Raw genomic sequence first — 25,229 nt, forward strand, 5'->3', positions numbered from 1 at the left:
GAGGGAGACCTCCACATGCCAGTGCAAATCAAAACAAAAGACACTTTAAGGAAGGGGGAAGAATTACCACAATGCAAGTGTGTGTTTGTGGGAGAAAGTGTGTTTGACTGTGTCTATGTGCAACGTGTGTGTCTGATTTTGTGTGTGTGTGTTGCTTTTTCTAAATGTCTTTTTTGTTTTCAAGTCTATAGTTTATGAATGTTTGTGTTCTTGCAAGTGTGCATTTTTGTGTATCTTTGCACATTAGACTTGAAATAAATATATATTTTTTTATTTAAGTCCAATGTGCAGAGCCAAAAAGGACCAAGTAGTACCCCTAAACCTACAGTCACCCAAATTAACCTTTGACATACAATGAAGCACATCGACGCCAATTCTTATGATATTATAATTCCATTTATATTGAAACGTGTCAAATAAATGCTCAAAATGTCCCCCCTCTCCAAATGAATTACAATCTGCTAATTTCGTTTTGATTGCACGCCTTTTTTACAAGCTCAACCGACTGCCTTGACACGCATTCATCATGACAGTCAGATATTAACTGATGCGTTCATGGGTCGTCAGGAAATACACTTCTTACATTTTCAATTTTATTGAGGCGCGCTTTCAAACTAGGGAACACATTTAAACCAAGTGCTGATGCGTTCAGGTGCATTCAAAAGACAGCGGTTGGCATTGACGGCGATAAACGTTTAATTCATATGGATTTTAGAGGCCTGTTGTTACTCATTTGCGTTATACATCATACGTGTTTTAGTATCAGGAATATAACGTCTGTATACATTTATCTGCAATTTACCATGTTCAAACGTCACATTTGAAGTGAAATTGATGACTTGAACCCGTTCATGCACGAATGACCATTTTCTTTCTCATGAAGCTTACACGGGACTCATTTAAACCAAGTCAGTCGCCTGATTGGTTCAAACGTCGGCGAGCGGAGTTGTGATTTCCGAGGGTCCTTGAAAGCAACGGACAGGCTCACAGGAGGCGAAGGTTGAGTAATTCAGTCCGTTCCACCCTCCGCACCTGATGGGATGAGACGTACACGCCGAGTCGCTAAATGAACAACATAAACAACTTTTGCCTTGAAAAACGTTACTTTTTATTTTGTTCTAACCAGCGACAACTTCGTAAAAGGGCAAAGACGACGGCACGCGAGACTTGGTGGCTTTTTCGACCTTTTGGTGAGTTCGTTTGACTTCTTGCATTTATTTCCTCTTTTTCGTGGATTCTGCAGCAGGTGGAAGTGCACCCGGCATGTGGATTAATAATCAATTAGAGACCTCGCCCTAAATTTCAATCTTTTTTTCCTTTTCTACTTTTAAATGGAAAAGCCCAAGACTGCAAGAGCACTTTAGTTTGGCTTCCAAGCCTTCTCCAAGTTTTTTTTTTTTTTTTTTTTAAACTTTAGGTTCAAATGGAGTCCGCCGTGAGGTTCCTTCTGGTCTTGCTGGTCCAGAGCGGGTCTCGGGCGGGGGCGGCGTCCAAGGAGATCTCGTGCGAGCCCCTGACGGTGCCCATGTGTCGCGGCATCGGCTACAACCTGACCTACACCCCCAACCAGTTCAACCACGACACCCAAGAGGAGGTGGGCCTGGAGGTGCACCAGTTCTGGCCCCTGGTCCGGATCCGCTGCTCCCCGGACCTGCTCTTCTTCCTGTGCAGCATGTACACGCCCATCTGCCTGCCGGACTACCGCAAGCCGCTGCCGCCGTGCCGCTCGGTCTGCGAACGCGCCAAGCGCGGTTGCTCGCCGCTCATGAGCCAGTACGGCTTCGAGTGGCCCGAACGGATGAGCTGCGAGCGCCTCCCCCGCCTGGGCGGCGACACCCTCTGCATGGACCACAACGGCAGCGAGGCCGGCACGCCGTCGCCCCCGCCGCCGGCGCCGCCGGCCTTGGCGAAGGCCACGCCCAAGCATCGCCCGAGGGCGGCGGCCGCCGCCCCGCCTCTGCCGCCCCCGCCCAAGGGCGAGTGCCGGTGCCGGGACCCCCTGGTCCCCATCAAGCGGGAGTCGCACCCGCTGTACGGACGGGTTCGGACGGGGCCCCTCCCCAACTGCGCCCAGCCTTGCCACCAGGCGTACTTCTCGGAAGACGAGCGCGCCTTCACCGGCCTGTGGGTGGGGCTGTGGGCGGGGCTGTGTTTCGCCTCCACCCTGGCCACGGTGGCCACCTTCCTCCTGGACGTGCAGCGCTTCAAGTACCCCGAGCGGCCCATCATCTTCCTGGCGGCGTGCTACCTCTTCGTGTCGCTGGGCTACCTCATCCGGCTGGCGGCCGGCCACGAGCGCGTGGCCTGCGCCCCGGGCGGGGTCCCGGGCGGCGCCGACCCCTCGCACATCCTCTACGACACGGGCGGCCCCACCCTGTGCACGCTGGTCTTCCTGCTGGTCTACTTCTTCGGCATGGCCGGCTCCATCTGGTGGGTGGTCTTGTCCTTCACCTGGTTCCTGGCGGCCGGCATGAAGTGGGGCGGCGAGGCCATCGCCGGCCACCGCCGCTACTTCCACCTGGCCGCCTGGCTGCTCCCCGCCGTCAAGACCATCCTGGTCCTGGCCCTGGGCGCGGCGGACGGCGACCCGGTGGCCGGGATCTGCTACGTGGGCAACCAGAGCCTGGAGAACCTGCGGGGCTTGGTCCTGGCGCCCTCGCTGGTCTACCTGGCGGCCGGATCCTTCTTCCTGCTGGCCGGCTTCGTGTCGCTCTTCCGCATCCGCAGCATCATCAAGCAAGGCGGCACCAAGACGGACAAACTGGAGCGGCTGATGATCCGCATCGGGCTCTTCGGGGTGCTGTACACGGTGCCCGCCGCCGTGGTGGTGGCCTGCCTGTTCTACGAGCAGCACCGGCGCCCCGACTGGGAGCGGGCGCTGGCCTGCTCCTGCGCCGCCGAGCGCCAGCAGCTGGGCGGCGGACCCGACTACGCCGTTTTCATGCTCAAGTACTTCATGTGCTTGGTGGCGGGCATCACCTCGGGGGTCTGGATCTGGTCCGGGAAGACCCTGGAGACCTGGCGCAGGTTCCTGGCGCGCTGCTGCCCCTGGTGGCCCTACAAGGTGGCAGCGGCGGCGGTGGCCATGGCGCCCCCACCCGTGTACCCTGACGCCGCTCTATTGGGGGCCATCCCGGGAATGTACCACAAAGCGCCATCGCATATATGACGCACCAAGTCCTTAAAACTGAAGATCTGGAACTTCGGACGAGTTTAACGTCCTAAACTTTATTTATTAATGTAAATAACGGAAGACAGGATCATCCATTTGGTCGCTCAGAAAACGTCTGCCATCAGCTGTGAACATGTACCCTTTTTCGCCCCCTGCTGGTAGCAACGGGAACTGCTCCACATTGGTGGAAAGTGTTATTAGTTGTGACAACTTGTTTTTTTTCCCTTCTTTAATTTCGAGGTTAACTCGACCTTTTAAACGTCCCACGGTCAGGTTTGTAAAAATGTTTTCTCATTTGCACTAAATTTTTAGTTTACAAAAACAGTTAAATGAATTATCTAGTAAGTATTCATATTTAGATCATGTCGATGTTGACTCCACAATGTTGCAAAATTGGAATTTTTCAAACGGATTCCCAATTTGAAATTGTACTTTTGAGTGGCATTCCCAAAACAGTCCTGCTAAGCTAATTCATGACTCCAAATTGCCCTTGCTATGATTGGTTATCATCCTTTGTCTCCTTGTTTTCTTGTTTATAAAATGTGGCGACTTTTAGTCAAGAGCTTAGTTTCTTTCATTTTTCGTGTGCGTCTAAGACACGTCTCCGACTTGAAATCCAGTTTATGTTCCGACGTCCCGTCTGTCCACTTGTGCCTTTTCTGCTTGCAGCCCAAGTCACCAAATGGAAGAAAATATCCAGTATTTGCTTGTCAAATGTAGCAAGGAAACGCCAAAGCAGAGGCCGTGAGTATACATGATTAGTGTTTATTTGAAAATACTCCGTCTGCAAACGGGTTTTTTCCATTTTTAAAAATGACACATTTCACAGCTAGTAGCCTACATAGTAAGCAAAACCAACGTTAGTTTTTCTGCATTTTGCTGTGGCGTCCACTCCGTAGCTCCGCCTGCTCGGACCGCCGTCTTTTTTTTTTTCCACTGGGAAAGGAAAGGTGGCGGCACAATACTGAGCTGGATATCTTTTCAGTAGTCAGATAAATGTCCATGTGGTCCACGCGGGATCGATGGAGCAAACGGCAGGAATAATTAATACAAGCGTCGTCCCTCTCGTTTTTAACGAAATGCTCTTTTGTAAAGAAGCGTATTGCTGCCACGTAAAGTACAGGCCGTTCCAAAATGTTTGACCCCATTTCGTAGGCCAATCATTTGGACGATTATCGTTGGAATGAGCTCAAATTTTCACAGCTTGTGTAGAAACGTTTCAAGTTTTTGTATGTAACGTTTGGCATGTCTATCTTTTCAGGTGAAGAAATGCCGTTCAAAAAGGCATTTTGCGTGTTCGAATAGGCTCGGACTCCGTCACCCAAGGACAGTGCAGGCGGCGTGCCTTCTTCACAAATGTTGCAAAGAAGACAACGACTGCAAAACAAATGAGGACATGGCAGCAAAAATGTCAAGAAAAGGTCTGGAATGTGGCTTTCCACACTTGCTCTTCTAACACGCTTCCGAGGACTACGCACGAACCTGCTCCAGTCTCAAAAATGTTGGCCTATGAGAGGTAGTCAAACATTTTGGAACACCCTGCATATGTGGGCCAAACTCAATGGAAAATGTGCTTTTTTTTTGCTCAAATTATAACTGCTACTCAAAATATCAGATTTCATGTCCTAGTTGGGCTTGTGGCATACTACCCTGACAAATGCCTGCAAAAGTTAAGCAGGGTTGTGCATGGTTACTACTTGGATGGGAGACTGCCTTGGAATACCGGGTGCTTACCACTCTTATGTTTGCTCACTTAACCTCGTGAGAAGCAGTTTGATCCACAATATACACAAAGCCCTCACTCACCTTTACTTATAAATATTTGTGTGGCAAACTTCATGAAAAATGTCAAAGTTTGCTCTTGCTAAAACTATAGATGCTACTCAAAACATCTAATATCATGTCCTGGTTGGTGAAGTCATGTCAAGTCTTTTTTTTCTAAGTCAAACTTTAGCTGTTTATTTTTTCATGCCCAAAACGCATGTCAATTTTTTTTTTTTTAACTAAAACTATTGGGGGCTCCGCCGGCAGAGCGGTTAGAGCATCAGCCTCTGACATCCAGGGTCCTGGGTTCGCATCCCGGTCACTGCCTGGAAACAAAAATCTTGGTTCCCTCCCGCCGAAGGCGGGAGGGGACCAAGTGTGTTGGTGTCCACCCCCGCCGAAGGCGGGGGTGGACACCAAGTGTGTTGTCCCCTCCCGCCGAAGGCGGGAGGGGACCAAGAGTCCTGGTCCCCTCCCGCCGAAGGCGGGAGGGGACCAACTGTCTTAATGTCCCCTCCCGCCGAAGGCGGGAGGGGACCAATATGTTTTGGTGCCCCCTCCCACCAAAAGCGGGAGGGGGACCAATATTTTTGTTTCCAGGTAGTGACCGGGATGCGAACCCAGGACCCTGGATGTCAGAGGCCAATGCTCTAACCACTCAGCCAGCAGCTCACACAATAATTTAAGTAAAAAAAAAAAATTTGACATGTGTTTTTGAGCCCAAAACACATGTCAAATTTTTTTTTTTTACTTAAATTATTGTGTGAGCTGCTGGCTGAGTGGTTAGAGCATTGGCCTCTGACATCCAGGGTCCTGGGTTCGCATCCCGGTCACTACCTGGAAACAAAAATATTGGTCCCCCTCCTGCCTTTGGTGGGAGGGGGCACCAAAACATATTGGTCCCCTCCCGCCTTCGGCGGGAGGGGACATTAAGACAGTTGGTCCCCTCCCGCCTTCGGCGGGAGGAGACATTAAGACAGTTGGTCCCCTCCCGCCTTCGGCGGGAGGGGACAACACACTTGGTGTCCACCCCCGCCTTCGGCGGGGGTGGACACCAACACACTTGGTCCCCTCCCGCCTTCGGCGGGAGGGAACCAAGATTTTTGTTTCCAGGCAGTGACCGGGATGCGAACCCAGGACCCTGGATGTCAGAGGCTGATGCTCTAACCACTCTGCTGGCGGAGCCCCCAATAGTTTTAGTTAAAAAAAAAAAATGACATGGGTTTTGGCCATGAAAAAATAAACACCTTAAGTTTTACTTAGAAAAAAAAGACTTGACATGACTTCACCAACCAGGACATGATATTAGATGTTTTGAGTAGCATCTATAGTTTTAGCAAGAGCAAACTTTGACATTTTCCATGAAGTTTGCCGCACAAATATTTATAAGTAAAGGTGAGTGAGGGCTTTGTGTATATTGTGGATCAAACTGCTTCTCACGAGGTTAAGTGAGCAAACATAAGAGTGGTAAGCACCCGGTATTCCAAGGCAGTCTCCCATCTAAGTAGTAACCATGCACAACCCTGCTTAACTTTTGCAGGCATTTGTCAGGGTAGTATGCCACAAGCCCAACTAGGACATGAGATCTGATATTTTGAGTAGCAGTTATAATTTGAGCAAAACCAAACTTTTACCTGTTTAAAGCACATTTTCCATTGTGTTTGGCCCGCAAATATATTACAATTGTACACCGAACTTGTGTTTCACCTTTGAACATGTTGACGCTACTTTTTAAAAATATTTTTTGTGTCGCCTGATCTGACTGTTCTAACATGTAAAATGTTATATTTTAAGATAAAAAAAGATTCATACATTTCACTATGTAACAAGAATGTTTATTGTTATGCTAATCTTCCTTTACTAATGCGATAAATCTGTGGCAGCAATTCGTCCCGCTAATTTTGTAATGACTATTCGGCTTCGCAGTTGCACTCGAGCGACCGGGGTGAGTTGCGCATAAATAAAAAGGAGGGGGGGGGCGGGGGGTTGCCCAAGCGGCCTTGGCGTCGGTAAGAAGGATACGAGTCCGGCGGTCTCAGGAGAGCACGGCGTTGGAGCGCCGGATGCCGATGAGGTTGTCGGCGCTGAGCGAACGGCGTACGGCGGCTCGGCTCAGGTCTTTGTACTTGTCCTCGCACAGTCTGGAAATGGCCTGCACAAAAAAAAAAGCACGTTGACAATGGCAAACAGACAGCTGCAAAATGCAGCACGTTTCTAAAAATGATGGCGATATGGTCGTCATCTCCGAACGATTTGGGCAAAAGGGGAAGTCAATTGAAGGTAAGTCACCTCCAACTTTTGGGCGCGCTGGTTGTTGAGCGGCTCCAGCGGGAAGCTGAGGTTGTTGTCGTCGGCCAGCTGGCGCAGGTCGAAGTAGTACTTGGCGTAGACGCTGGCCGGCACGTTGATGTTGAACTGGAGCAGCTCCAGGAAGTGGCGCTCCATCTCATTCCTGCGCCCACAAAACAAGACTGATGCAGGAGGGGAAAAAAATGCCTCACCACTAAAGGCACATTTTGGAACATCCGCCCTCTCTCATTTTTGTATTTGTTATCTAACTCTAACCAATGCCACAAAATGACTGCGCTCATAAACGGTGGCATTTTGTTTCTGTGGGTTTAAACACAATTTTCAAAACAATTGGGGCATTTGTAGACTTAAATACTTTAAACACCCCAAAGGCTATTTTTTGCAAACTTTTGTTTTTCACGCCATGAAATGGTAGCCATTTCCTAAAACCCCAAATATGAAGCCAACAGCCAAAAAGCAACGTCCCTCTTCATCATTCTGGTCGCTATGGAGACCGCATCCAAGTTTTTTTTTGCTTTGTCGGCCAACGAAAGGTGTGTGTGCGCGCGTGCGTGGTCTCCCTGGGCAACTAATGGAGTAGGCGAGAGGAAGGCCCATTATGTGGAAGCGGCAAGAGCACTTGAGAGCCCCCCCTACATTTCTACCCAAACAAGCCCACCTCTTCATTCTTGGCCCACAAAGACTTTTACATCTAGCCATGACAACACACTATTTGTTTTTCTTACCAAGTGCACCTCTGACCAGGGGTGCATGTTTTTTTATGACCCTTTTTAAATTCATTTGTCGCCATAGACGGTGAGAGACGTCCCTCCCATCCCATTTGACCGCAAATTTATCAGAAGTGACCTGTAAGTACCCTAAAAATTGAAGTAAAAATCCCCCGACAGAAACCCCCCTCTCGGTCAAAATGGATTGGATGTCTAGTGCCGTCAATGGTGGGTAGTGAGTGAACTGTTTGGGCCAAAAAATAAAGCGGTCCTGCCCACACGAGAGCTGCAAGATGTGTGGGACACCTCCGGAAACTCACATGTCCTCCACGGTGATGTCTTTAAGGATCTGGCAATAGTCGACGTTCCACACGGCCTGATCGTCCCAGACTTTGGAGGCCAGCAGGATGGCGCCCAGCACGATACGCTTCCAGTTGGAGGGACAAATGTCCAGCTCGGCATACGTCAATAGTCGCTCCAGGTAGACCTGAAACGCCATCAAGAAAGACTCCAGTCAAATCGTACAAAAGGCATTGAAAAGGCCCGTGCGATTCTCAGCATGCTTTTGGTGCTCTCTGCTGGCCAGCTATTGTATGGCATCAAAACAGACGGTTTCTAATGTTGCCTATCTTTATTAAAAGCCATTTTATACATGGTTTAGGAATGAAGTTGATAAAAAAAAAAGCCTTACTATACTATGTCGTTTTTTAAGAAGAAAAAAAGCCTTACTATACTATGTCATTTTTTACGAAAAAAAAAGCCTTACTATACTATGTCGTTTTTTAAGAAAAAAGCCTTACTATACTATGTTGTTTTTAAAGAAAAAAAGCCTTACTATAATGTAGTTTTTTAAGAAAAAAGCCTTACTATACACTGTCGTTTTTTAAGAAAAAAAGCCTTACTATACTATGTCGTTTTTTTAAAGAAAAAAAAAGCCTTACTATACTATGTCGTGTTTCAAGAAAAAAAAGCCTTACTATACTATGTTGTTTTTTAAGAAAAAAAAAGCCTTACTATACTATGTCGTTTTTTAAGGAAAAAAGCCTTACTATACTATGTCGTTTTTTTAAGAAGAAAAAAAGCCTTACTATACTATGTCATTTTTTACGAAAAAAAAAGCCTTACTATACTATGTCGTTTTTTAAGAAAAAAGCCTTACTATACTATGTTGTTTTTAAAGAAAAAAAGCCTTACTATAATGTAGTTTTTTAAGAAAAAAGCCTTACTATACACTGTCGTTTTTTAAGAAAAAAAGCCTTACTATACTATGTCGTTTTTTTAAAGAAAAAAAAAGCCTTACTATACTATGTCGTGTTTCAAGAAAAAAAAGCCTTACTATACTATGTTGTTTTTTAAGAAAAAAAAAGCCTTACTATACTATGTCGTTTTTTAAGGAAAAAAGCCTTACTATACTATGTCGTTTTTTTAAGAAGAAAAAAAGCCTTACTATACTATGTCATTTTTTTAAGAAGAAAAAAAGCCTTACTATACTATGTAGTTTTTTAAGAAAAAAAAGCCTTACTATACTATTTCGTTTTTTTTAAGAAACAAAAAGCCTTACTATACTATCTCGTTTATTTTAAGAAACAAAAAGCCTTACTATACTATGTCGTTTTTTAAGGAAAAAAGCCTTACTATACTATGTCGTTTTTAAGAAAAAAAGCTTTCCTATACTATGTCGTTTTTTAAGAAAAAAAAAAGCCTCACTATACTATGTCGTTTTTTAAAGAAAAAAAGCCTTACTATACTATCTTGGTTTTTTTAAAGAAACAAAAAGCCTTACTATACTATGTCGTTTTTTAAGAAAAAAAGCCTTACTATACTATGTTGTTTTTTAAGAAAAAAAAGCCTTACTGTACTATGTCGGTTTTTAAGAAAAAAAAGCCTTACTATACTATGTCGTTTTTAAGAAAAAAAGCTTTCCTATACTATGTCGTTTTTTTTTTAAAAAAAAGCCTCACTATACTATGTCGTTTTTTAAAGAAAAAAAGCCTTACTATACTATCTTGTTTTTTTTAAAGAAACAAAAAGCCTTACTATACTATGTCGTTTTTTAAGAAAAAAAGCCTTACTATACTATGTTGTTTTTTAAGAAAAAAAAAGCCTTACTATACTATGTCGGTTTTTAAGAAAAAAAAGCCTTACTATACTATGTCGTTTTTTTAAGAAAAGCCTTACTATACTATGTCATTTTTTAAGAAAAAAAGCCTTACTATACTATGTCGTTTTTTTAAGAAAAGCCTTACTATACTATGTCGTTTTTAAGAAAAAAAGGCTTACTATACTATGTTTTTTTTTTAAAGAAATAAGGCTTACTATACTATGTCGTTTTTTTTTTTTTAAGAAAAAAGGCTTACTATACTATGTCATTTTTAAGGAAAAAAGCCTTACTATACTATGTCGTTTTTTAACAAAAAAAACCTTACTACACATGGTCTTCTTTTTTTAAAAAGGAAAACCCCTTTAGGCTCTTTTACGTATTATACTTACATTATTTTTTGTCTGGCCCATATGGTAATGTTCTGAATTTTGCCTGCTATTTATTTATTACTTGATTTTTCAACTCAAAAATACCCCCAAAAATTCCACTTACGAGTGTCACAATGGCACATTCAGCGGTGAGTTGTGCTGCACTGAAGAGCGTCCTGACGAAGCGATAGATAACTTTGTGCTCGGGGTCCATGCAGCTGTACTCGTCTGGCACCGCCTCCCTCTGTGTGCACGCACCAAAACAATACACTTTTAACTCCTTCCTTACATCAAACTGACCTGCCATCATTGTAAAATGCATCAAGTAGCGCTATAACCTAAAACTATGTCCCGTAAACAGAAGCAGCACTCTGGCATACGTATTTTTACTCAAATGTAAAGACATCTAAATAGCTCCATCTTTAACTCTATAACAATCATTTCAATTATTTTGAATGTCTGTTAATGTCAATGATAGCTTGTGTGTGAAGATGATTCCAATGCATGCTGGGTCTCACTGATAAAGGGTGCAGCTTCTCATCAAAGATGTCCAGAGAGCGGTCAGAATCCCTGCAAAAAACACAAAAATACACACACTGAGTACAAATTCACATACTTTATCGTACATACAAGTGGGCATGACGTTACCTGTTCTTGATGTGGTAGTAGATTGCTAAAGTGACACTGAAAGGAGAGAAAAAGCTAAAAAGTTAACGGGACGCCCTTTATATGGTAATGCTTGTTATTTTTTAAATGCACACATGGTCACCATTTGATTGTGCTTTTGAGGTTGGGCTGGCTGACGGTGCTGTCGTCAATAAAGATGGTGGAACACGAGCTGTACTTCTTGGACAGTGGCCCGGGAGACACCTGCATATGGGATGAAGAAAGTTTAATATAATCATATATAAACTGCTCTTTTTGTATTTACACTTGTCAGATCGTTACTAACTAAACTGGGATAAAATATTGTGATTTTACAGGAAAACAGTGATATTTGTCAAGATCAATTCATGTATTTTCATGGAAAAAAGACTTCTGTTTCATGTTAAAAGAATTGTGAGATTACAAGAATAAATATATTTCCAAACAACTGTGAAAAATTGTCTATTAAATGGTAAACAAAATTGTTCTTACATGACTGATGTGGTTAATGTGGTTGCTTTTCCGCCTGTCACGCACTGTCAAGAAAACAAACAAAAAGAGATTACCATTATTATCAGGAATAATTTCATATCTGTCTGCATGTGTGATGGCGAGTAGGTATAATTAGGATTGACTCACCGTCTGTCTGCGATTTGCAAAGGAAGATGGTGCTGACTCGGGCATGGTCTGACGGGTTGGACTCTAGAGCCAGTTCTGAAAAAGAACATGTAAAAAAAAATGTAAATCGATAACTAACAAAGATAATCAAAAGCAAAGTTCCCAGGCGACGCACACCAAACCAGTTCCCCCACAAGAAATGTAAACACAAAATTTCCCTAATCTACTTTTACTTTCAATTTAGGTGAAAACCAATCGCCAAATACACGAGCAAGAATAACACGCTCAAAAATCCAATAGCACAAACTGCGCACCGTCGGGGACTTCTCTGTCGCTGATGTGCTGCAGATAGGGGGCGCTGTTGTCGTCGCTGACTTCCGTGCTGGTTAGGAACTCCTCCAGCCGCTCTGCCGGCTGCCTGGACGGCAACTTGGGGCTCGACTCCGGGGAGACGCAGCATGACACTGTGTTTCCCATGCCGTGACGGCCTGAATGCACTCAGTGTTCCAAAGGGGTCCGAATGCTTGTAACGCTAGGCTGCTTCCCACCGGGCGCCCCGCTCTCACGCACCAGGGCTCTGTGTTAGCATCTCATTACCTAGTCATGCCAATTGGACGCCGTCCGGCAACTTCCAGCGACGACATTCCTCGACCATTTGCGGGGGAAGCAGCGGCCGATAAGTCCCGAGTAATTAGCCCCCCAAAAATGGCAGGCGAGGGCAACTTTTCCTACCTAAAGCGACGTTCTTAAGCACGATAGTAATTCTAAAAGCCGCCTGCTCTCACCCATCCATTCATTCATTCATTGCGCTATCGCCCAGAGTATTTCAGAGAAAATAAATAAATACCACGTATAAACTCAGTGTAATTAACAAATTAATACAAAGAAGTAAAGTTTAGCTTGCTACAAAGTTGTGTCAATAAACCAGCGTGAAGCGACTTTCCGGTCCAGTTCCGGGTGTCCTTACTGGGTTAGCATAAAATCTAGCCCCAGGTTTCTGCGGCCTTCTCAGGACACCGTGGGAAAAATATACGAAAATAAAGATACATGCAGACGTTTGTTAATTTAACTAAAAATTAGATAAAATAATACAACTGGTATAACACTTCGACGCGTCAATTAGCGAGGCGTCGTTAAACCGCTAAGAAACGACTTTAGTTACGGATGTGCTCTCGGGCTAGTGGGGGAAATCCAGTCCGAGGTTTCTGCGGCCTACTACAACAAAATGTGTAAATTCAACGCTCCGAGACAGCTTGTCGAAATAAATTTAAATCCTCCAGACCTTCTCTCCGTTTCCCATTGTCTATGCAACTTTAGAAACTCCTCCAGAATTCGGGTCGTGGTTGTTTGTAAGCCGGGCCGCTCATCAAATCGCCATGTCGTAGCTATTAGCGCTCATACCACAGAAGAATTGTTAGGCGTTGAGACTACTGTGGCCCCGCCCATTCAGGATTCTAATCATTTCTATTGGTGGAAGATTCACAACAACAATTTTCTCAAGGCTGCCCATTGGTTGATAAAGTTGCCAGTCACACGGATTTGCGATGATGCTATTTTCGTAGCGTCACACCTTTTTTTCTGAAATGAACCCTGCACTGTCAATCAGAAACATTCATATTGGATTATTGAACTAAATGTTTATGAACAAAGTCAGAAAATCCTGCGACAAATGAGTTGTATGTCAAAATAAATAATACATCGATATAAACAATAACTCGAGGGCCCTGAGGTGTTTTGACTCAATGTTATGGAGACGAAAGGTGAAATATTAAATTAGCATACATACCATCACATGATTACAGCTGATTAAAGTTGTTTTGGAATCTGAGGCATTGTGAGCAATTCCTTTGATAGTATGCCCAATGAAACAAGGTTTTGACCCCGACCACCTCAAGGATTTAGCACTTTCATGTCTCCGCATTTGATTGTTTTCCACATCTCCTCGTGCAGTTTATTGCCACATCAAGTGTTTGCAAAAATAATAAACGTAATATTCTGTTATTGTTATGCAAAGAGCATAACAGCTCATACGCCTGACGTGGGGTTGGGGGGCTGCCATCAATCAAAACATTAAAAAAGGGAAAATCAGAAAATAAAACCACTCGAGTACATTTGTGCTTTCATCTTTTTAACTGTGATAAAATGTTATATATTTCATACAGTTGGCTGTAAGCCGAATGAAGACAATGAACACCGAGTATAGAAAAATATGGCACCGCAACCTCGTACATCGTCGATAACCTCGTAGCTGCCATGACCGCTAGGCCTTACACACACGCGCGCGCGCACACACGCAAGCACACACACACTGATGTACAGTATGTTACAAATATATCAATAAACAGCGATACATCAAGTCTACACATGCAGTAGCATCTATATACACATAAAAGTTGTATAAAAAAAAAAATAAACACAAGACTGGACGTGTTACTCATGCAAACGTTTGAATTCACAGATTAGTCTTTTTCATGGCATAAAAAGGCTCAAGCCTGGTCTATTTACTTTAAAAGTTAAAGAAATGGTCGTAAAAAAGGGGGCATGTTAAACTCAAGGGCATCAATGATAAAAAATATCCCATTTTTATGTTTTAGAGTGTGAAAAGGTGTGTTCAAATCCCACTGGTTGTAGTCACGTGGTGTGTCCTCCAAAGGAAAGCAGTCGTCCCCAACGGGTTCAAAGTCTTTGATGTGTACGAGTTAAGCTTGCCCAACCTGTCCCAATATGGCTACCAGTGATCCACTATGTTATGGAAACCGTGTTTTTGGATTGCATTTGAATCAAAGTGATGACCTGTTCCTACACAAATGATCAAATACTGTACACGAGCAAGTATTAAAGTCAAAGTTAGCACCGAATCTGTGGTTTAGGCTAAAAGTTATCAAACATTTTTTTTAATGCAGTTTGGACCAAACCAATGATGTGCTCAGGACCAACGTCACCTAAATTGAGCGTTTCTAATCCCTCCCGAGCCCAGATGGACATTAGTTAACCGATTCTCCAGTCTGTTCTCTTGGTATTTTGTCCAAAAGGTCAAGCCAAATCAGAAGCTTCCATCTTCGGTGTACCCACTAACGTTAAGTCTAAATTTGAGGCAAGTGAAGCCAAACAGCCAAAGACTTTGAACGGGCACAAAGGCTACTTGAGCCCAAAGCGAGGACGTTGTTCCGTGCTTGTGGGGTATTTTTTTCTTCTTTTTAGTCAGATTTGTGACAGTAAAGGTCTTTGAGTGCTTTGAGCTCTTCAATGAGTGTCTTATTTTGGTTCTCCAGAACAGCGACTCGGTTCTCCAGACACTTGACATACTCCTTCTTCTTTCTGCGACACTCGCGTGCCGCTTCTCTGTTAGGAGATAGCATTAGATGGGTGTCAAATTTTCTTTTGCGGCTCATCTAAGTTTCGTTACCTGTTCTTCATGAGGCGGACCTCCCTCTTGCGGGTGACTTCCTCGGTAGCGCCTTGGGTCGGGAGGGCGGGCGACGAGGCCATGACCACCCCGGAGGTGAGGGTGTTGGCGGGCGCCGTTCGGATCTGATAGGCTTGGACGTCCCCAGAGGCGGCTGAGTAGGGAGTTTCAACAAAATTGCTTCACGTTCGCGCTTCGAGTGAGGAAAAACATTACGTTGAAATGATTCCTTAGCCTCATGGAGGTGGTGGGGGTGCTGGAGCCTATCCCAGTCAACATTGAGCAGTAGGCAGGGGACACCCTGAGTTGGTGGCCAGCCAGCCAATCGCAGGGCGCAACGAGACAAACAACCAATCATAGCTAGGGACAATTGAGTGTTCAAACTAGAAACCAGAGTACCCATGTAAAACCCACGTAAGCACCATAGTCCGAACCCTCGACACCAAAACTGTTAGGCGGACATACTAACCACTTGCTCACTGTGCGACAGGAAATTATTCGACAAAATATTCAAATTGATATGAAAATAGACATGAATTATCAAAATACGATTGTGTTGAATTTGTCCGGAAAATTAAAAAAACATTTTTATATGCTGACCTTGCACCACCACTTGGTTACTGGGAACCAGTATTTGCTGGCCGTCGCTCGTCTGCGCGTACTGCAGGATGGTCGTCCCGGGTTGAGCGGCGGTGGCGTTGGTCATGGTGAGTGCCTGCAGGCCCTGTACGCCGTCGGTGCCGTTGTTGGCCAGCTGAATGGCGCCGCCCTGCGTGATGGCGACTGCGAGTGACGTGAGCGAGGCGGCGGTTAGCGTGACCGTCGGCTCGATGGCGTCGCTTGAGAAGAAACGTACTGTACTGGCCGCTGCTGGTTTGGTAAATCGGCGTGGGCACGGTGACGGTGGTGATGGCGGCCGTGGCGGATGCCACCATGTCGTCTTCTGCCTTTTCCTCCTCGATGCGAGGGACGGCCGGTGCGTCGGATGAAAGGTCGTTCAGGATTTTCCTGTTGATATAAAAGTAAAAAGATAAGGTGGGAGAAAGCAATATTCAGTTCTTATATATGAGAGGTATATTTAATGACTTTAAAAAAGTACCCATTTTCATAGTGGATATTTAAACAGGGAATATAATCATGAAACATGTATTCCAAACAAAATAGCTCGATAAAAATAGATGGCTTTTGCAAATATATATACAGTGGTACCTCTACTTACGAACGCCTCTAAATACGAAATTTCAGGTTACGAAACACTGATATGCCAATGACCGTTCTAATATACGAAAAGAAGATCCAAGTTAAAAAATCCCCGTTACTCCTTTGGAGTTTTATTTAATGCCAAAATTTCATAATTTGAAGTTGTTTAGATGCATGTTTGTGTGCATGTGTGCTAATGTTAGTTTCCTCACAATGCACTACTCCTGCATGAATCGAAAATGTTTTTGAATGCTTCTTATTCATTTTAAAACATCAATAAATCATTTACTTTAAATTTTGCGTGTTTCTCGCATCTTTCATACAAAATTGGGGCACGTTAATCATTTTTAAAGGGTTGAGTTGGTAGTTTGTTTTGGGGACCCTGGTACAAATGAGGGAATTTACATATAAAGTACTACTCTACTTACAAAAATTCCAAGTTACAAGTTCTGGAACCAATTAATTTCGTAAGTAGAGGTACGACTGGAACTGAAGCCAGGTGAGGCGTGGGAAACATCGGTGACATCTAACCTATACGAGGGTCGTCGTGATAGGATCTCGCGCCGCTTCTGTGAGTCGGTCACGCTGTCCACTGACTCCTGCGAATCCTCACTCTCAGCAATGGTGGAGATCTAAAAGACGCACAATGCAAATAAGAGGAATTATTTTCAATATCGACCGAAAAAATATACAGCCGTGCACATGAAAAATGCTAACGAGTCCGATCATATGAAAAATGACCTGCACGGTCTGCACTTGTGGCGACTGTATGACGGACGACTGGGCGGCCTGTATCACGCCGTGCACTTGGACCGTCTGCCCGTTCGGAAGCTGCACCAGGGTGACCGTGGGACCCGTCGTTGAGCCGTGGCCCGTTGCCATGGATACCTGGGGGGGAAAAGGGAGGGAAGAGAAAAGAAAAGCTGCCATGGGCGGCTCTCCTGGTACACAAACGTGTCGGCCAATTACCTGCGCCAAGGTGGCGAGCTGCGCCGCGGTGATCTGTTGCTGATTTTCCGTCTCGGCAGACTCGGCCGTCTGCTGAGCCTCGGCAGCCGCTGACTCCATCTTCATCGGCTAAACTGGGGATTCATATTATGATACACGTGAAGCCGTTAAATACAATGAATGAGATCAAATTTTGACTTAAGAGTATATTTTTAAACTATGAAAAAGAACTAAGAAATATATATTTTTTAAATTGGCCAAGTCAAAATGGATTTTATTTCTAGAACAGTGAATTAGCTTTTTAACTGAAATGAACTGTGCAGAACAAATTAAAAAAAAATGTCACAATGACCACAAAAACCAAGAAAAATTCTAACCAAAACAGATATTTATCCCAATAGTGAAATTCCAGTCCCCTACTACATTGATTAGAAATAATGGAAATGCAATGCTTTAAGTTTTTAGCTCCATCTAGTGGTATCACCGAGATGTGCAACAGAATGTTGGCTGAACTTGGGATTCTTGTGGGGGCCATATTCAGTGATATTTTCATAATTTGCAATGAGCGAACAAAAACTTGTAAGTTTCAAGTCTTTAGATCGACGATATATGTATGTAGTGACAAAAAAACAAATAACCAAGGTGATAAAAAGAAAATGTCACATGTGGAAACAATAGCACAGAAAAAGTTTAGTGTATTTAATTGAACGAAAAAACTTGTTATTTCAACGTAGCCTAGATAGAAACAGATGAGTGCAATGAATGCACAATGCATTGCGTGACGTGTGTCATGGCGATGGTGGTGAGCTCACTCTTTGCGTGTCCGCTGTGCGCGCCATGATTGGCTTTGCGCATTTCTCCCTCGACTTTTCAAAAACAAGAACCATCACAAGCACTCGCCAAGCCGCGGTGACAGCCGAGCCACATGGCCGGCTCGGGCGACGCCCCCTTCGGCCACCATGTCCCAGACGGCTCGGTAGACACACCGGAGGAGCCCGGGGGACTCTTTTTCACCAGGAACTAGGCTAAATTCGGTGGCGGACTCCCCGAATGGACATCTTAACTATGTAAAATCATTGCAATAGGGGGAAATTCTCGGCAAAATTGGTCCAACGCGGGCAATTTATCTCGACAAAATGGAATTCGCGTGGAAAAAGCGGGAATCTGATCCCAAACTAGCTTTGCTGTTAGCTCATGCTAATCGCTTAGCCACAAGCAAACAGCGCCAGCTAATCCGTCTCGCCTTCCATTCATTTAAAGCACCTAAATCAATTTTGGGTCCATTCGCCCCCCGAAAATCACCGTAGACTCCCCTCCCTCCATCCCAGCAAAAAATACACCACCGAGCCGCCATGATTTCTTTGTTTCCTTCGGGCCGAACCCGACCGAGGTAGAAGGTTCCCCTTCCAGCCGCAAGCCGCGACTTCTTCTGCCGCCCTTACCGATACGGACTCCCTTCGTCTCTCCCCGGGCCTCCGGAGCTCCACTTTTATTGTGGCCGACACGTAAGAGCCCGCGTCAGGCTACACCTCCGCCGCGTCACCGCCGACAACAAGACGGAGATTGGAGAGAAGGATCGAGGCAAGCGAAGCAGATGGCGACGCCGTCCGGAAATGGCCGAAGTTGCTTTCCCGAGGATAGGCGGAAAAGGACGAAGTTCGGTGGGAAAAAAACGAACGGAGGCGGACAGAGCCGAGGGGTCAGGGGCCCTTTTTCTCGGTAATCTGTGCAATAAAATAAAATAAAATTTTCATAATCGCATCTTTATTTGTGTAACCACTGAAAGTACCAATGGAACACGTTTCACGAATGATCAAAACTAGTTTACTCAAAAGCTCTTCTTTTTTTGCGTTCCCACAAAACAATCACAATATATTTACAATTAGCCATTGAAAAATTAGTCCCACATTTTTTACAATGCACATTAAAATTTTGTCTTTAAATTTTTTTCATGATCTCATGCAAAACGCAAAAAAGAAATCTTTCCTACTTACCATACTACCAAATTACCATTTTCATGCAACATCAAATTTAAATTTATTTAATATTCAGAGGCACTTTCTACAGAAATTGCATTATCTAATTTGAATTAAAGTCCAAATTAAGTTTTAAACTTATTATCAAAAGGACATGTTATTCATAGAACATACGGCAATACACACGTGGACCTCTAGGGGGCAGCAAATACCATTTTAATATGTTCACATGCTGTACCTATGAAAACACAAAGGCGTCGCTATTACCACAGAAACCATCGAGAGTAACAAGAAAAAAACGGTCTAAAATTAATTTAAACAGCTACAAATATGATTGGCTACCAAAATAAAAACGTGTCCTCTAGTAATATTATCCAAATGTAAATGTAAACAAACATCATCCTTTCTTTAGAAATTGCTAAATTTGACAACTTGCCACATAAAACTTCAAAAAAACTGCATTTGTTGTGACTGCTTATGAAATACAAACCCTCGAGCTATTTTCATGTAGCAAGGTGAAACATGCTAGGCGTCTCACAAAAATGTCCCATAGCAATTCTGACATTTAGCATGGAAGCGGCTATTATTTATTGTATGATTTTTTTTCAAAGTGTCAAGGTGAACTTGTCCTTGAAAGTTTGTCCAGAAGCCATCACATTTAAGCGCTATACGATACACCAGACAGATGGGTGACGCAAAATCGGGAAGAGTTTGAGTTTTAATCATTGTGTGTGGGCTGAGCATGGCGGCAAAGTTTGACGACGTGCCATAAAAAACGGAACTGCTTGCAGTCTGCCGTGGGTGTAAAAAGTGTACCGCATCAGTAGAAGAGATGCAGCTAATATTTCCAGCCTGTCTTGCTTGTGTCTCTACTTAATGGCTAGCCATGATGGCGATAGAAGTCCAATTCATTTCAACAATGAAGGCCTGGCAGTAAATTGCTGTTAATGGCAGGGTCACCAGATAAATAGTTTGTTTTCATTTTTTTTTTTTTATCAAAACATATTTTTGATTTTAATATTGACAAGTGACAATTTGATTCGACCACAATTAAACCCGATACTTTGCATTTAGACAAATATTGTCATTTTTGTATATCGCTTTGGAAAAAAAAAAAATCAAAAAACATTGCTATCCATTTATTTCCGAAAGCACAAAAGTAAACATGTTTTATGTTTGGACAACATATGGCCTATATGGTATCTTTTAAAAAAAACTAGTTTTTAGTGCAGATTAACTTTAGTCCAAACCCGCTTAAATGCTAAATTCTAAATATAAAAGAACAATTTTAAAAGCTCAATATAGGATTTGATATGGGACTTCATCTAAGAAACAGCGCCCTCGTGCGTTCAAGCACAATTACTCTCTATCAGGGAACAATGGCTGATTGCCACTAACTAGTGGACGCACGTGGTAGTGCAGCCAGCTATTGTTTATTTCCACCCAAAAACACGTATGACGATCGATTCAGACTAATATCTCCCTAAAAAATCGCAATATATTGCAAAATAGATTTAAAAAAAAACGCCCCTAGACCTGGCACCTCACGGCGGCACTAAAGAGCCGCAGACCCCCCTGGCTCCCCCCCACGCCCCCTCTCCGCTCCACCGAGGCGAGGACGGCGCAGCTACGCGCGGAGTTTATCAAGGCAATTCCTTTTATCATCCTCCCGATGCTCGTTGGCGGCTGTTTTATCTGTTTAATAGCGTTTTACGGCCCCGAGGCCGTAAAAAGAGCCTTTTTATTGTGACACCAAACACATTGTTTGGGGAATTGACCCCGCCTGACTAATGAACAGCCGTGAATTTGCAGCCCGTTGTGTAAAACGCGAACGCGTGTTCGCTGATGTCCCATCGGAGAATTGAACAATAGCGTGGCTCCACTTTACGATGGTAAGCCAAGCGCCCGTCCTTCCCAAAGCCCAATCGAGAGGATTTTTTTCGACGTGACCAACAAGAGTTTTTAATGTGTGCGCCTTATTTACAGCTTTTCATTAAATGCAACCTTTAGGAGTGGATGCAGCAGAAAATGGAGTATCTGATAGTTAAATGGACTCCACGGAGCTTCTCGGGTGAAATGCGGCGGCGGAAAGTCGTCAAAGAACTTCACTTTTTCGTTACCCAGCTGTTTTTTTTTAAATACTAAAAGTTGGATTCAACGAGTTGTCGATTTTGTGATAGTGGCGAACAAGTGATTAGCGCGTCGGCATCACAGTTCTGGGGTCGAGGGTTCGATCCCAGGTGGGTCCACACTGTGTGGAGTTTGCATTTTTTAAAATAAATTGATTAAAAGAACTGGATTAAAAGCCCTGAATATTCAGTTTTTTTATAGATCTAAAACAATGTTTATATTAGCCTTTTTTTCAAATATATTTTTAGATTTTACAAAATGATTTTTGAACTAAAAACACAGAAAAAAATGGATTAAAAAATGACAATTATTGATTTAAAAGGGGGAAAATCAGGAAATGTAATATACACTTATACTCTTCATTTTAATTTGATCCTAAAACTCATGATTTACTTTCCCCGGGCCACACAAAATGATGTGGCGGGCCAGATTTGGCCCCCGGGCCACCACTTTGACACGTGGCCTAGCTAGTTGGACACTTTAAATTCCCACTAATTATGAATGGTTGTCCCTCTCCTTGTGCCCTGTGATTGGCTGGACACCCATTTGGGGCGTCTGTAGTCGGCCGTCTCAGGCTCCGGCACCCCCCACAACGCTTGCGGCAGAAAAATGAAAACTCGAAATTGCCTTACCCTCGCTATGATTGGTCGTCCTTTGTCTCCTGCGATTGGCTGGGCACTGATTTGGAGTGCCATTGATTTTTTGGGGGTAATCTGCAATACAACATTTCAACGTCAATCCCCCAAAAACAATCATGAACGGCATTTTTTTTGCGCAGGGATGCGAAGCAATTCAAAACGGAGGCCGACGTCAACGTGAAAGCAAACGCGCACACAAAAACGGTAAAAAAAAACAAAAAAAAATCAATGGAAGCATTTGGTCTATTATCATAAGTACAGTGTTGTGTGTGCGTGTCCAGATGGTTGACTGAGACTTGGCGGCTGTGTACAGACCAGAACGAGCGTACGCGTGTGCGCGTGTGTACGTGCGTGCGTGCGTGACCTTGAGAAAGGATTCTCAGTTGGAGGAGAAAGGGATAACACCCCATATCCCCCCCTCAATTTCTCCGCCTCCCTTAACCCCCCCTTCAGGGGTAAGGATGAACTTGCTGTTTTCTTAGTCTGCCTTCTCGTCTATTTTGGTCTCGCTGTTGCATTTTGCATTCGATTCCCTCCCTTTTTTTTACCGATGTTGTGAAAATTCAATTACAAATTTACCTCGCTGCTAAATCTTCATTTGTATTATCTTGAATTGACTTAATTTCTGACTTTTATGCTAGTGTTGGCCTGTTTTGCTGCAGTCTATTACGATATTTTTCGCACCCTGGTATAAGACGAAACGTCTAAAAAATACATAATGAACACAGTAAAAAAAAACTATATATGTAACATTTTTTCGACGGCAATTTCTTGAAACATGAACAAATATACATTATGTAAGTATTAAAAAGTGAACCACAGGCTAATCTGTTAACATAACAGTTTTTCAGATAACTATATCCTTAAAAAACCCACATAACATGCTGTCGCTGGTTAGAGAGACAAAAACTTGAGTACTAGTCACAATCCCGTAAAAAAAGTGCAATTTATAGTGCGGAAAATACGGTCGTTTTTTCCCTCTCCGACAGTTTTGAAGCGTGGATAATCGTCCAAAATGTACCGTAGGAAAAGGCTAGAATAGATTTAGTATAATATTTCTATTGATGGGAGTATTTAGAATGCAAGTGTGATTTTGGAAAACAACTTTGTCGTGAAGTTTTTTTTTTTTGTTGCCAAATGCCAAAAGAAAAGGTTAGCAAGAAAGAAAGAAAACAACATAAAGTGTCTTGGAGGCGCCTCGTCGGGGCGATATTTTTATGGAAGGCGCCGTAAAAATATGCCTAGACGAGGCCCGCTCCGAGGGGACCCTCCCCACGCCCCCTCTCGCTCCATTTCCTGGGCCAAGACGGCCAAGGAGGCACCAGCCTGCCCCCAGTCGGGAGCAGAAAAGGTTGGGACGGGATGAGACAAAAAGATCAGGTGGAAGGAGAGGATGCCATCTTTTATTCATCAACACGCACGCACTTTGTTTGCCGGGTAGGAAAATGTAAGACATCGTGTCTTGGTCAGAGGTAAACGTTTAGCGTGGCACCGATACGCCGCTAAAATGACGTCGTCGGGTTGGCAAAGTAGGAAGAAATAACGTGGCGATGTTGCCGAATTTACTCTTTCGGGTCTAGTTTCTAAGTGGCGGTTGCCCCATCCAAGATGGCCGCCGGCTACGCATATCGCAGGAAAAACGCCCTTTCCAAGATGGGGATAAACGTTTGATAGCTAATTCTAATTACCCTTCTGCGGTGAGGTATTCGCTAGTAAATGAACATTTGGGAATGTTTTCTCATATTTAGAAAACTTCTTATAACACTTTTTTTTGGGAATTTTAACAATACTGATATTAAATGTATGTAAACTAGTTGAAAAATTGTAGTTTGGATTTTTAACTCATTAGTCAATAGATGAGGTTTGCAATTTCGGGATGTTTTTCTTACATTTTTTTTTGAAATTACTCTTCAATATTATTGAAAAAGTACAATAATACGTTTTAACCATCTTTAAAATATAAAACAAAAGAAATCTTACCTGCAATTGGCTCGTGACCAATTAATCGCCGATTGCCCGCAGTTGGCTGGGATCGGCTCCGGCACCCCCGTCACACCTGTGAGGATAATGAATGAATGAATTCCAAAATGAATTGATGTATTTCAATTTCGACAGAATTATTTGAACCCTTAATTTGTATACATTTCTATTTCAGGTTTCCCTGTTCAATAAATCATGTTGTAATAAAACTGATTTACATTTTTTTTTGCATTAAAACACAATATCTATTTCAAAAGTGCAAAATGATCCCACCAATGGACCGGCATAAACGGGCGACCGATCATTATCGTCCCACGATGGCATGATTGCGCAAGGTCCCCCGGACGCGCCAGACGTCGCATCCGTCACATCTCGTCAGTCGGCCACCTCTACGCCCGCGACCTCCGACCCCCGACGTCCGCACGTCAAGGACGTCGTCCCGTACGCCGAACGCGTCGCCCGACCTTCTCCTTGGACGAATAATCCCCAATAATCCAAGACGTCGGCGTTCCGTTCCATCACGTGGCGCTTTGACGGCGACGTTACAAATGGCGCTGAGCTTGAGGGACTTTTACGAGGAGGACCAGAAGCTTTCAATCACAAACGCTCTTGGCTGTCGCCGCAAATACTCCCGACCTGTCAAGGGTGCCGTTATTCAAACCATAGTGTATGTGACATTATTCATTCATTTTCTGAAGAAAAAGGATCGCGGGGGGTGCTGAAGCCTAACTACAGGCCCCAGTCGGGGGACACCCTGAATCGGCGGGCCGGCCAATCGCAAGGCACGAGGAGACAAATGACAACCAATCATCGCTAAGGGCAATTTACACTGTCCAACCAGCTAGCCTAGCATGCATGTTTTTGGTATGTGGAAGGAAACCCCAAGAAAACCCATATAAGCCTAGGGAGAATATGCAAACTCCACACAGTAACAACCACCCTGGGATTGAACCCTCGGCCACAGAACTGCGAGGCCGACGCGCTAACCACTCACCCACCGGACCGCCCATGTGACATATTTTAAAATAAAACACATTTTAACACGGTACATTTCTTTCCAGAATTGAAGACGACGACAAATAAAAAGTTTTAACGTGGTTCATCACTCCAAGTTGAAATGAATTGGACGCTAATATCAATAATATTACATCAATCAATATCAATTCTCTCTCTTACTAACTACCACAACACATACCCTGCAACCCGAGCTAGCCACAATGGAGTTAGCCTAATGATAACTAATTAAATATATATCCTCTGTAGTCC

General features: G+C 43.9%; 3 protein-coding genes across 4 annotated transcripts; 1 reads left to right on the plus strand and 2 right to left on the minus strand.

The window, feature by feature from the left end:
* Positions 1-1,046: 1,046 nt before the first annotated feature.
* Positions 1,047-3,624, plus strand: fzd5 (frizzled class receptor 5). Its single transcript, XM_077617816.1, has 2 exons — positions 1,047-1,190; positions 1,418-3,624. Exon 2 carries the CDS (start codon positions 1,424-1,426, stop codon positions 3,167-3,169), a length of 1,746 nt encoding a protein of 581 aa, XP_077473942.1. The 5' UTR covers positions 1,047-1,190; positions 1,418-1,423; the 3' UTR covers positions 3,170-3,624.
* Positions 3,625-6,370: 2,746 nt separating this feature from the next.
* Positions 6,371-13,099, minus strand: ccnyl1 (cyclin Y-like 1). The gene is made up of 10 exons (XM_077617153.1): positions 12,000-13,099; positions 11,707-11,781; positions 11,560-11,603; positions 11,192-11,292; positions 11,071-11,106; positions 10,941-10,992; positions 10,547-10,666; positions 8,274-8,440; positions 7,226-7,388; positions 6,371-7,088 (listed from the first exon to the last, which is right to left on the minus strand). The coding sequence occupies exons 1-10, from the start codon at positions 12,160-12,162 to the stop codon at positions 6,972-6,974; spliced, it is 1,038 nt and encodes a 345-aa protein (XP_077473279.1). The 5' UTR covers positions 12,163-13,099; the 3' UTR covers positions 6,371-6,971.
* Positions 13,100-13,796: 697 nt separating this feature from the next.
* On the minus strand, positions 13,797-18,926 carry creb1b (cAMP responsive element binding protein 1b). 2 transcript variants are annotated; one of them, XM_077617154.1, is made up of 8 exons: positions 18,682-18,926; positions 17,261-17,373; positions 17,033-17,179; positions 16,823-16,923; positions 15,948-16,099; positions 15,692-15,874; positions 15,092-15,245; positions 13,797-15,027 (listed from the first exon to the last, which is right to left on the minus strand). In XM_077617154.1, the coding sequence occupies exons 2-8, from the start codon at positions 17,363-17,365 to the stop codon at positions 14,883-14,885; spliced, it is 987 nt and encodes a 328-aa protein (XP_077473280.1). In that variant the 5' UTR covers positions 17,366-17,373; positions 18,682-18,926; the 3' UTR covers positions 13,797-14,882. The 2 variants fall into 2 exon arrangements, with proteins under 2 accessions (XP_077473280.1, XP_077473281.1); XM_077617155.1 differs by lacking the exon at positions 18,682-18,926 and adding an exon at positions 18,052-18,663.
* Between the last annotated feature and the right edge of the window lie 6,303 nt (positions 18,927-25,229).

Source organism: Stigmatopora argus, chromosome 13, assembly GCF_051989625.1.
Source record: "Stigmatopora argus isolate UIUO_Sarg chromosome 13, RoL_Sarg_1.0, whole genome shotgun sequence".
NCBI classification, from domain to species: Eukaryota; Metazoa; Chordata; class Actinopteri; order Syngnathiformes; family Syngnathidae; genus Stigmatopora; species Stigmatopora argus.

Coding starts and splice junctions, on each gene's coding strand:
- fzd5 (XM_077617816.1), top strand. CDS start 1,424: ATGGAGTCCGCCGTGAGGTTCCTTCTGGTCTTGCTGGTCCAGAGCGGG.
- ccnyl1 (XM_077617153.1), bottom strand. CDS start 12,162: ATGGGAAACACAGTGTCATGCTGCGTCTCCCCGGAGTCGAGCCCCAAG. Junction 11,604..11,706: donor TTGCAAATCGCAGACAGACG/GTGAGTCAATCC, acceptor TTTTCTTGACAG/TGCGTGACAGGCGGAAAAGC. Junction 7,089..7,225: donor AGCGCGCCCAAAAGTTGGAG/GTGACTTACCTT, acceptor TTTTTTGTGCAG/GCCATTTCCAGACTGTGCGA.
- creb1b (XM_077617154.1), bottom strand. CDS start 17,365: ATGAAGATGGAGTCAGCGGCTGCCGAGGCTCAGCAGACGGCCGAGTCT. Junction 16,924..17,032: donor CACAAGTGCAGACCGTGCAG/GTCATTTTTCAT, acceptor TGCGTCTTTTAG/ATCTCCACCATTGCTGAGAG. Junction 15,028..15,091: donor GTCCGCCTCATGAAGAACAG/GTAACGAAACTT, acceptor ATCTCCTAACAG/AGAAGCGGCACGCGAGTGTC.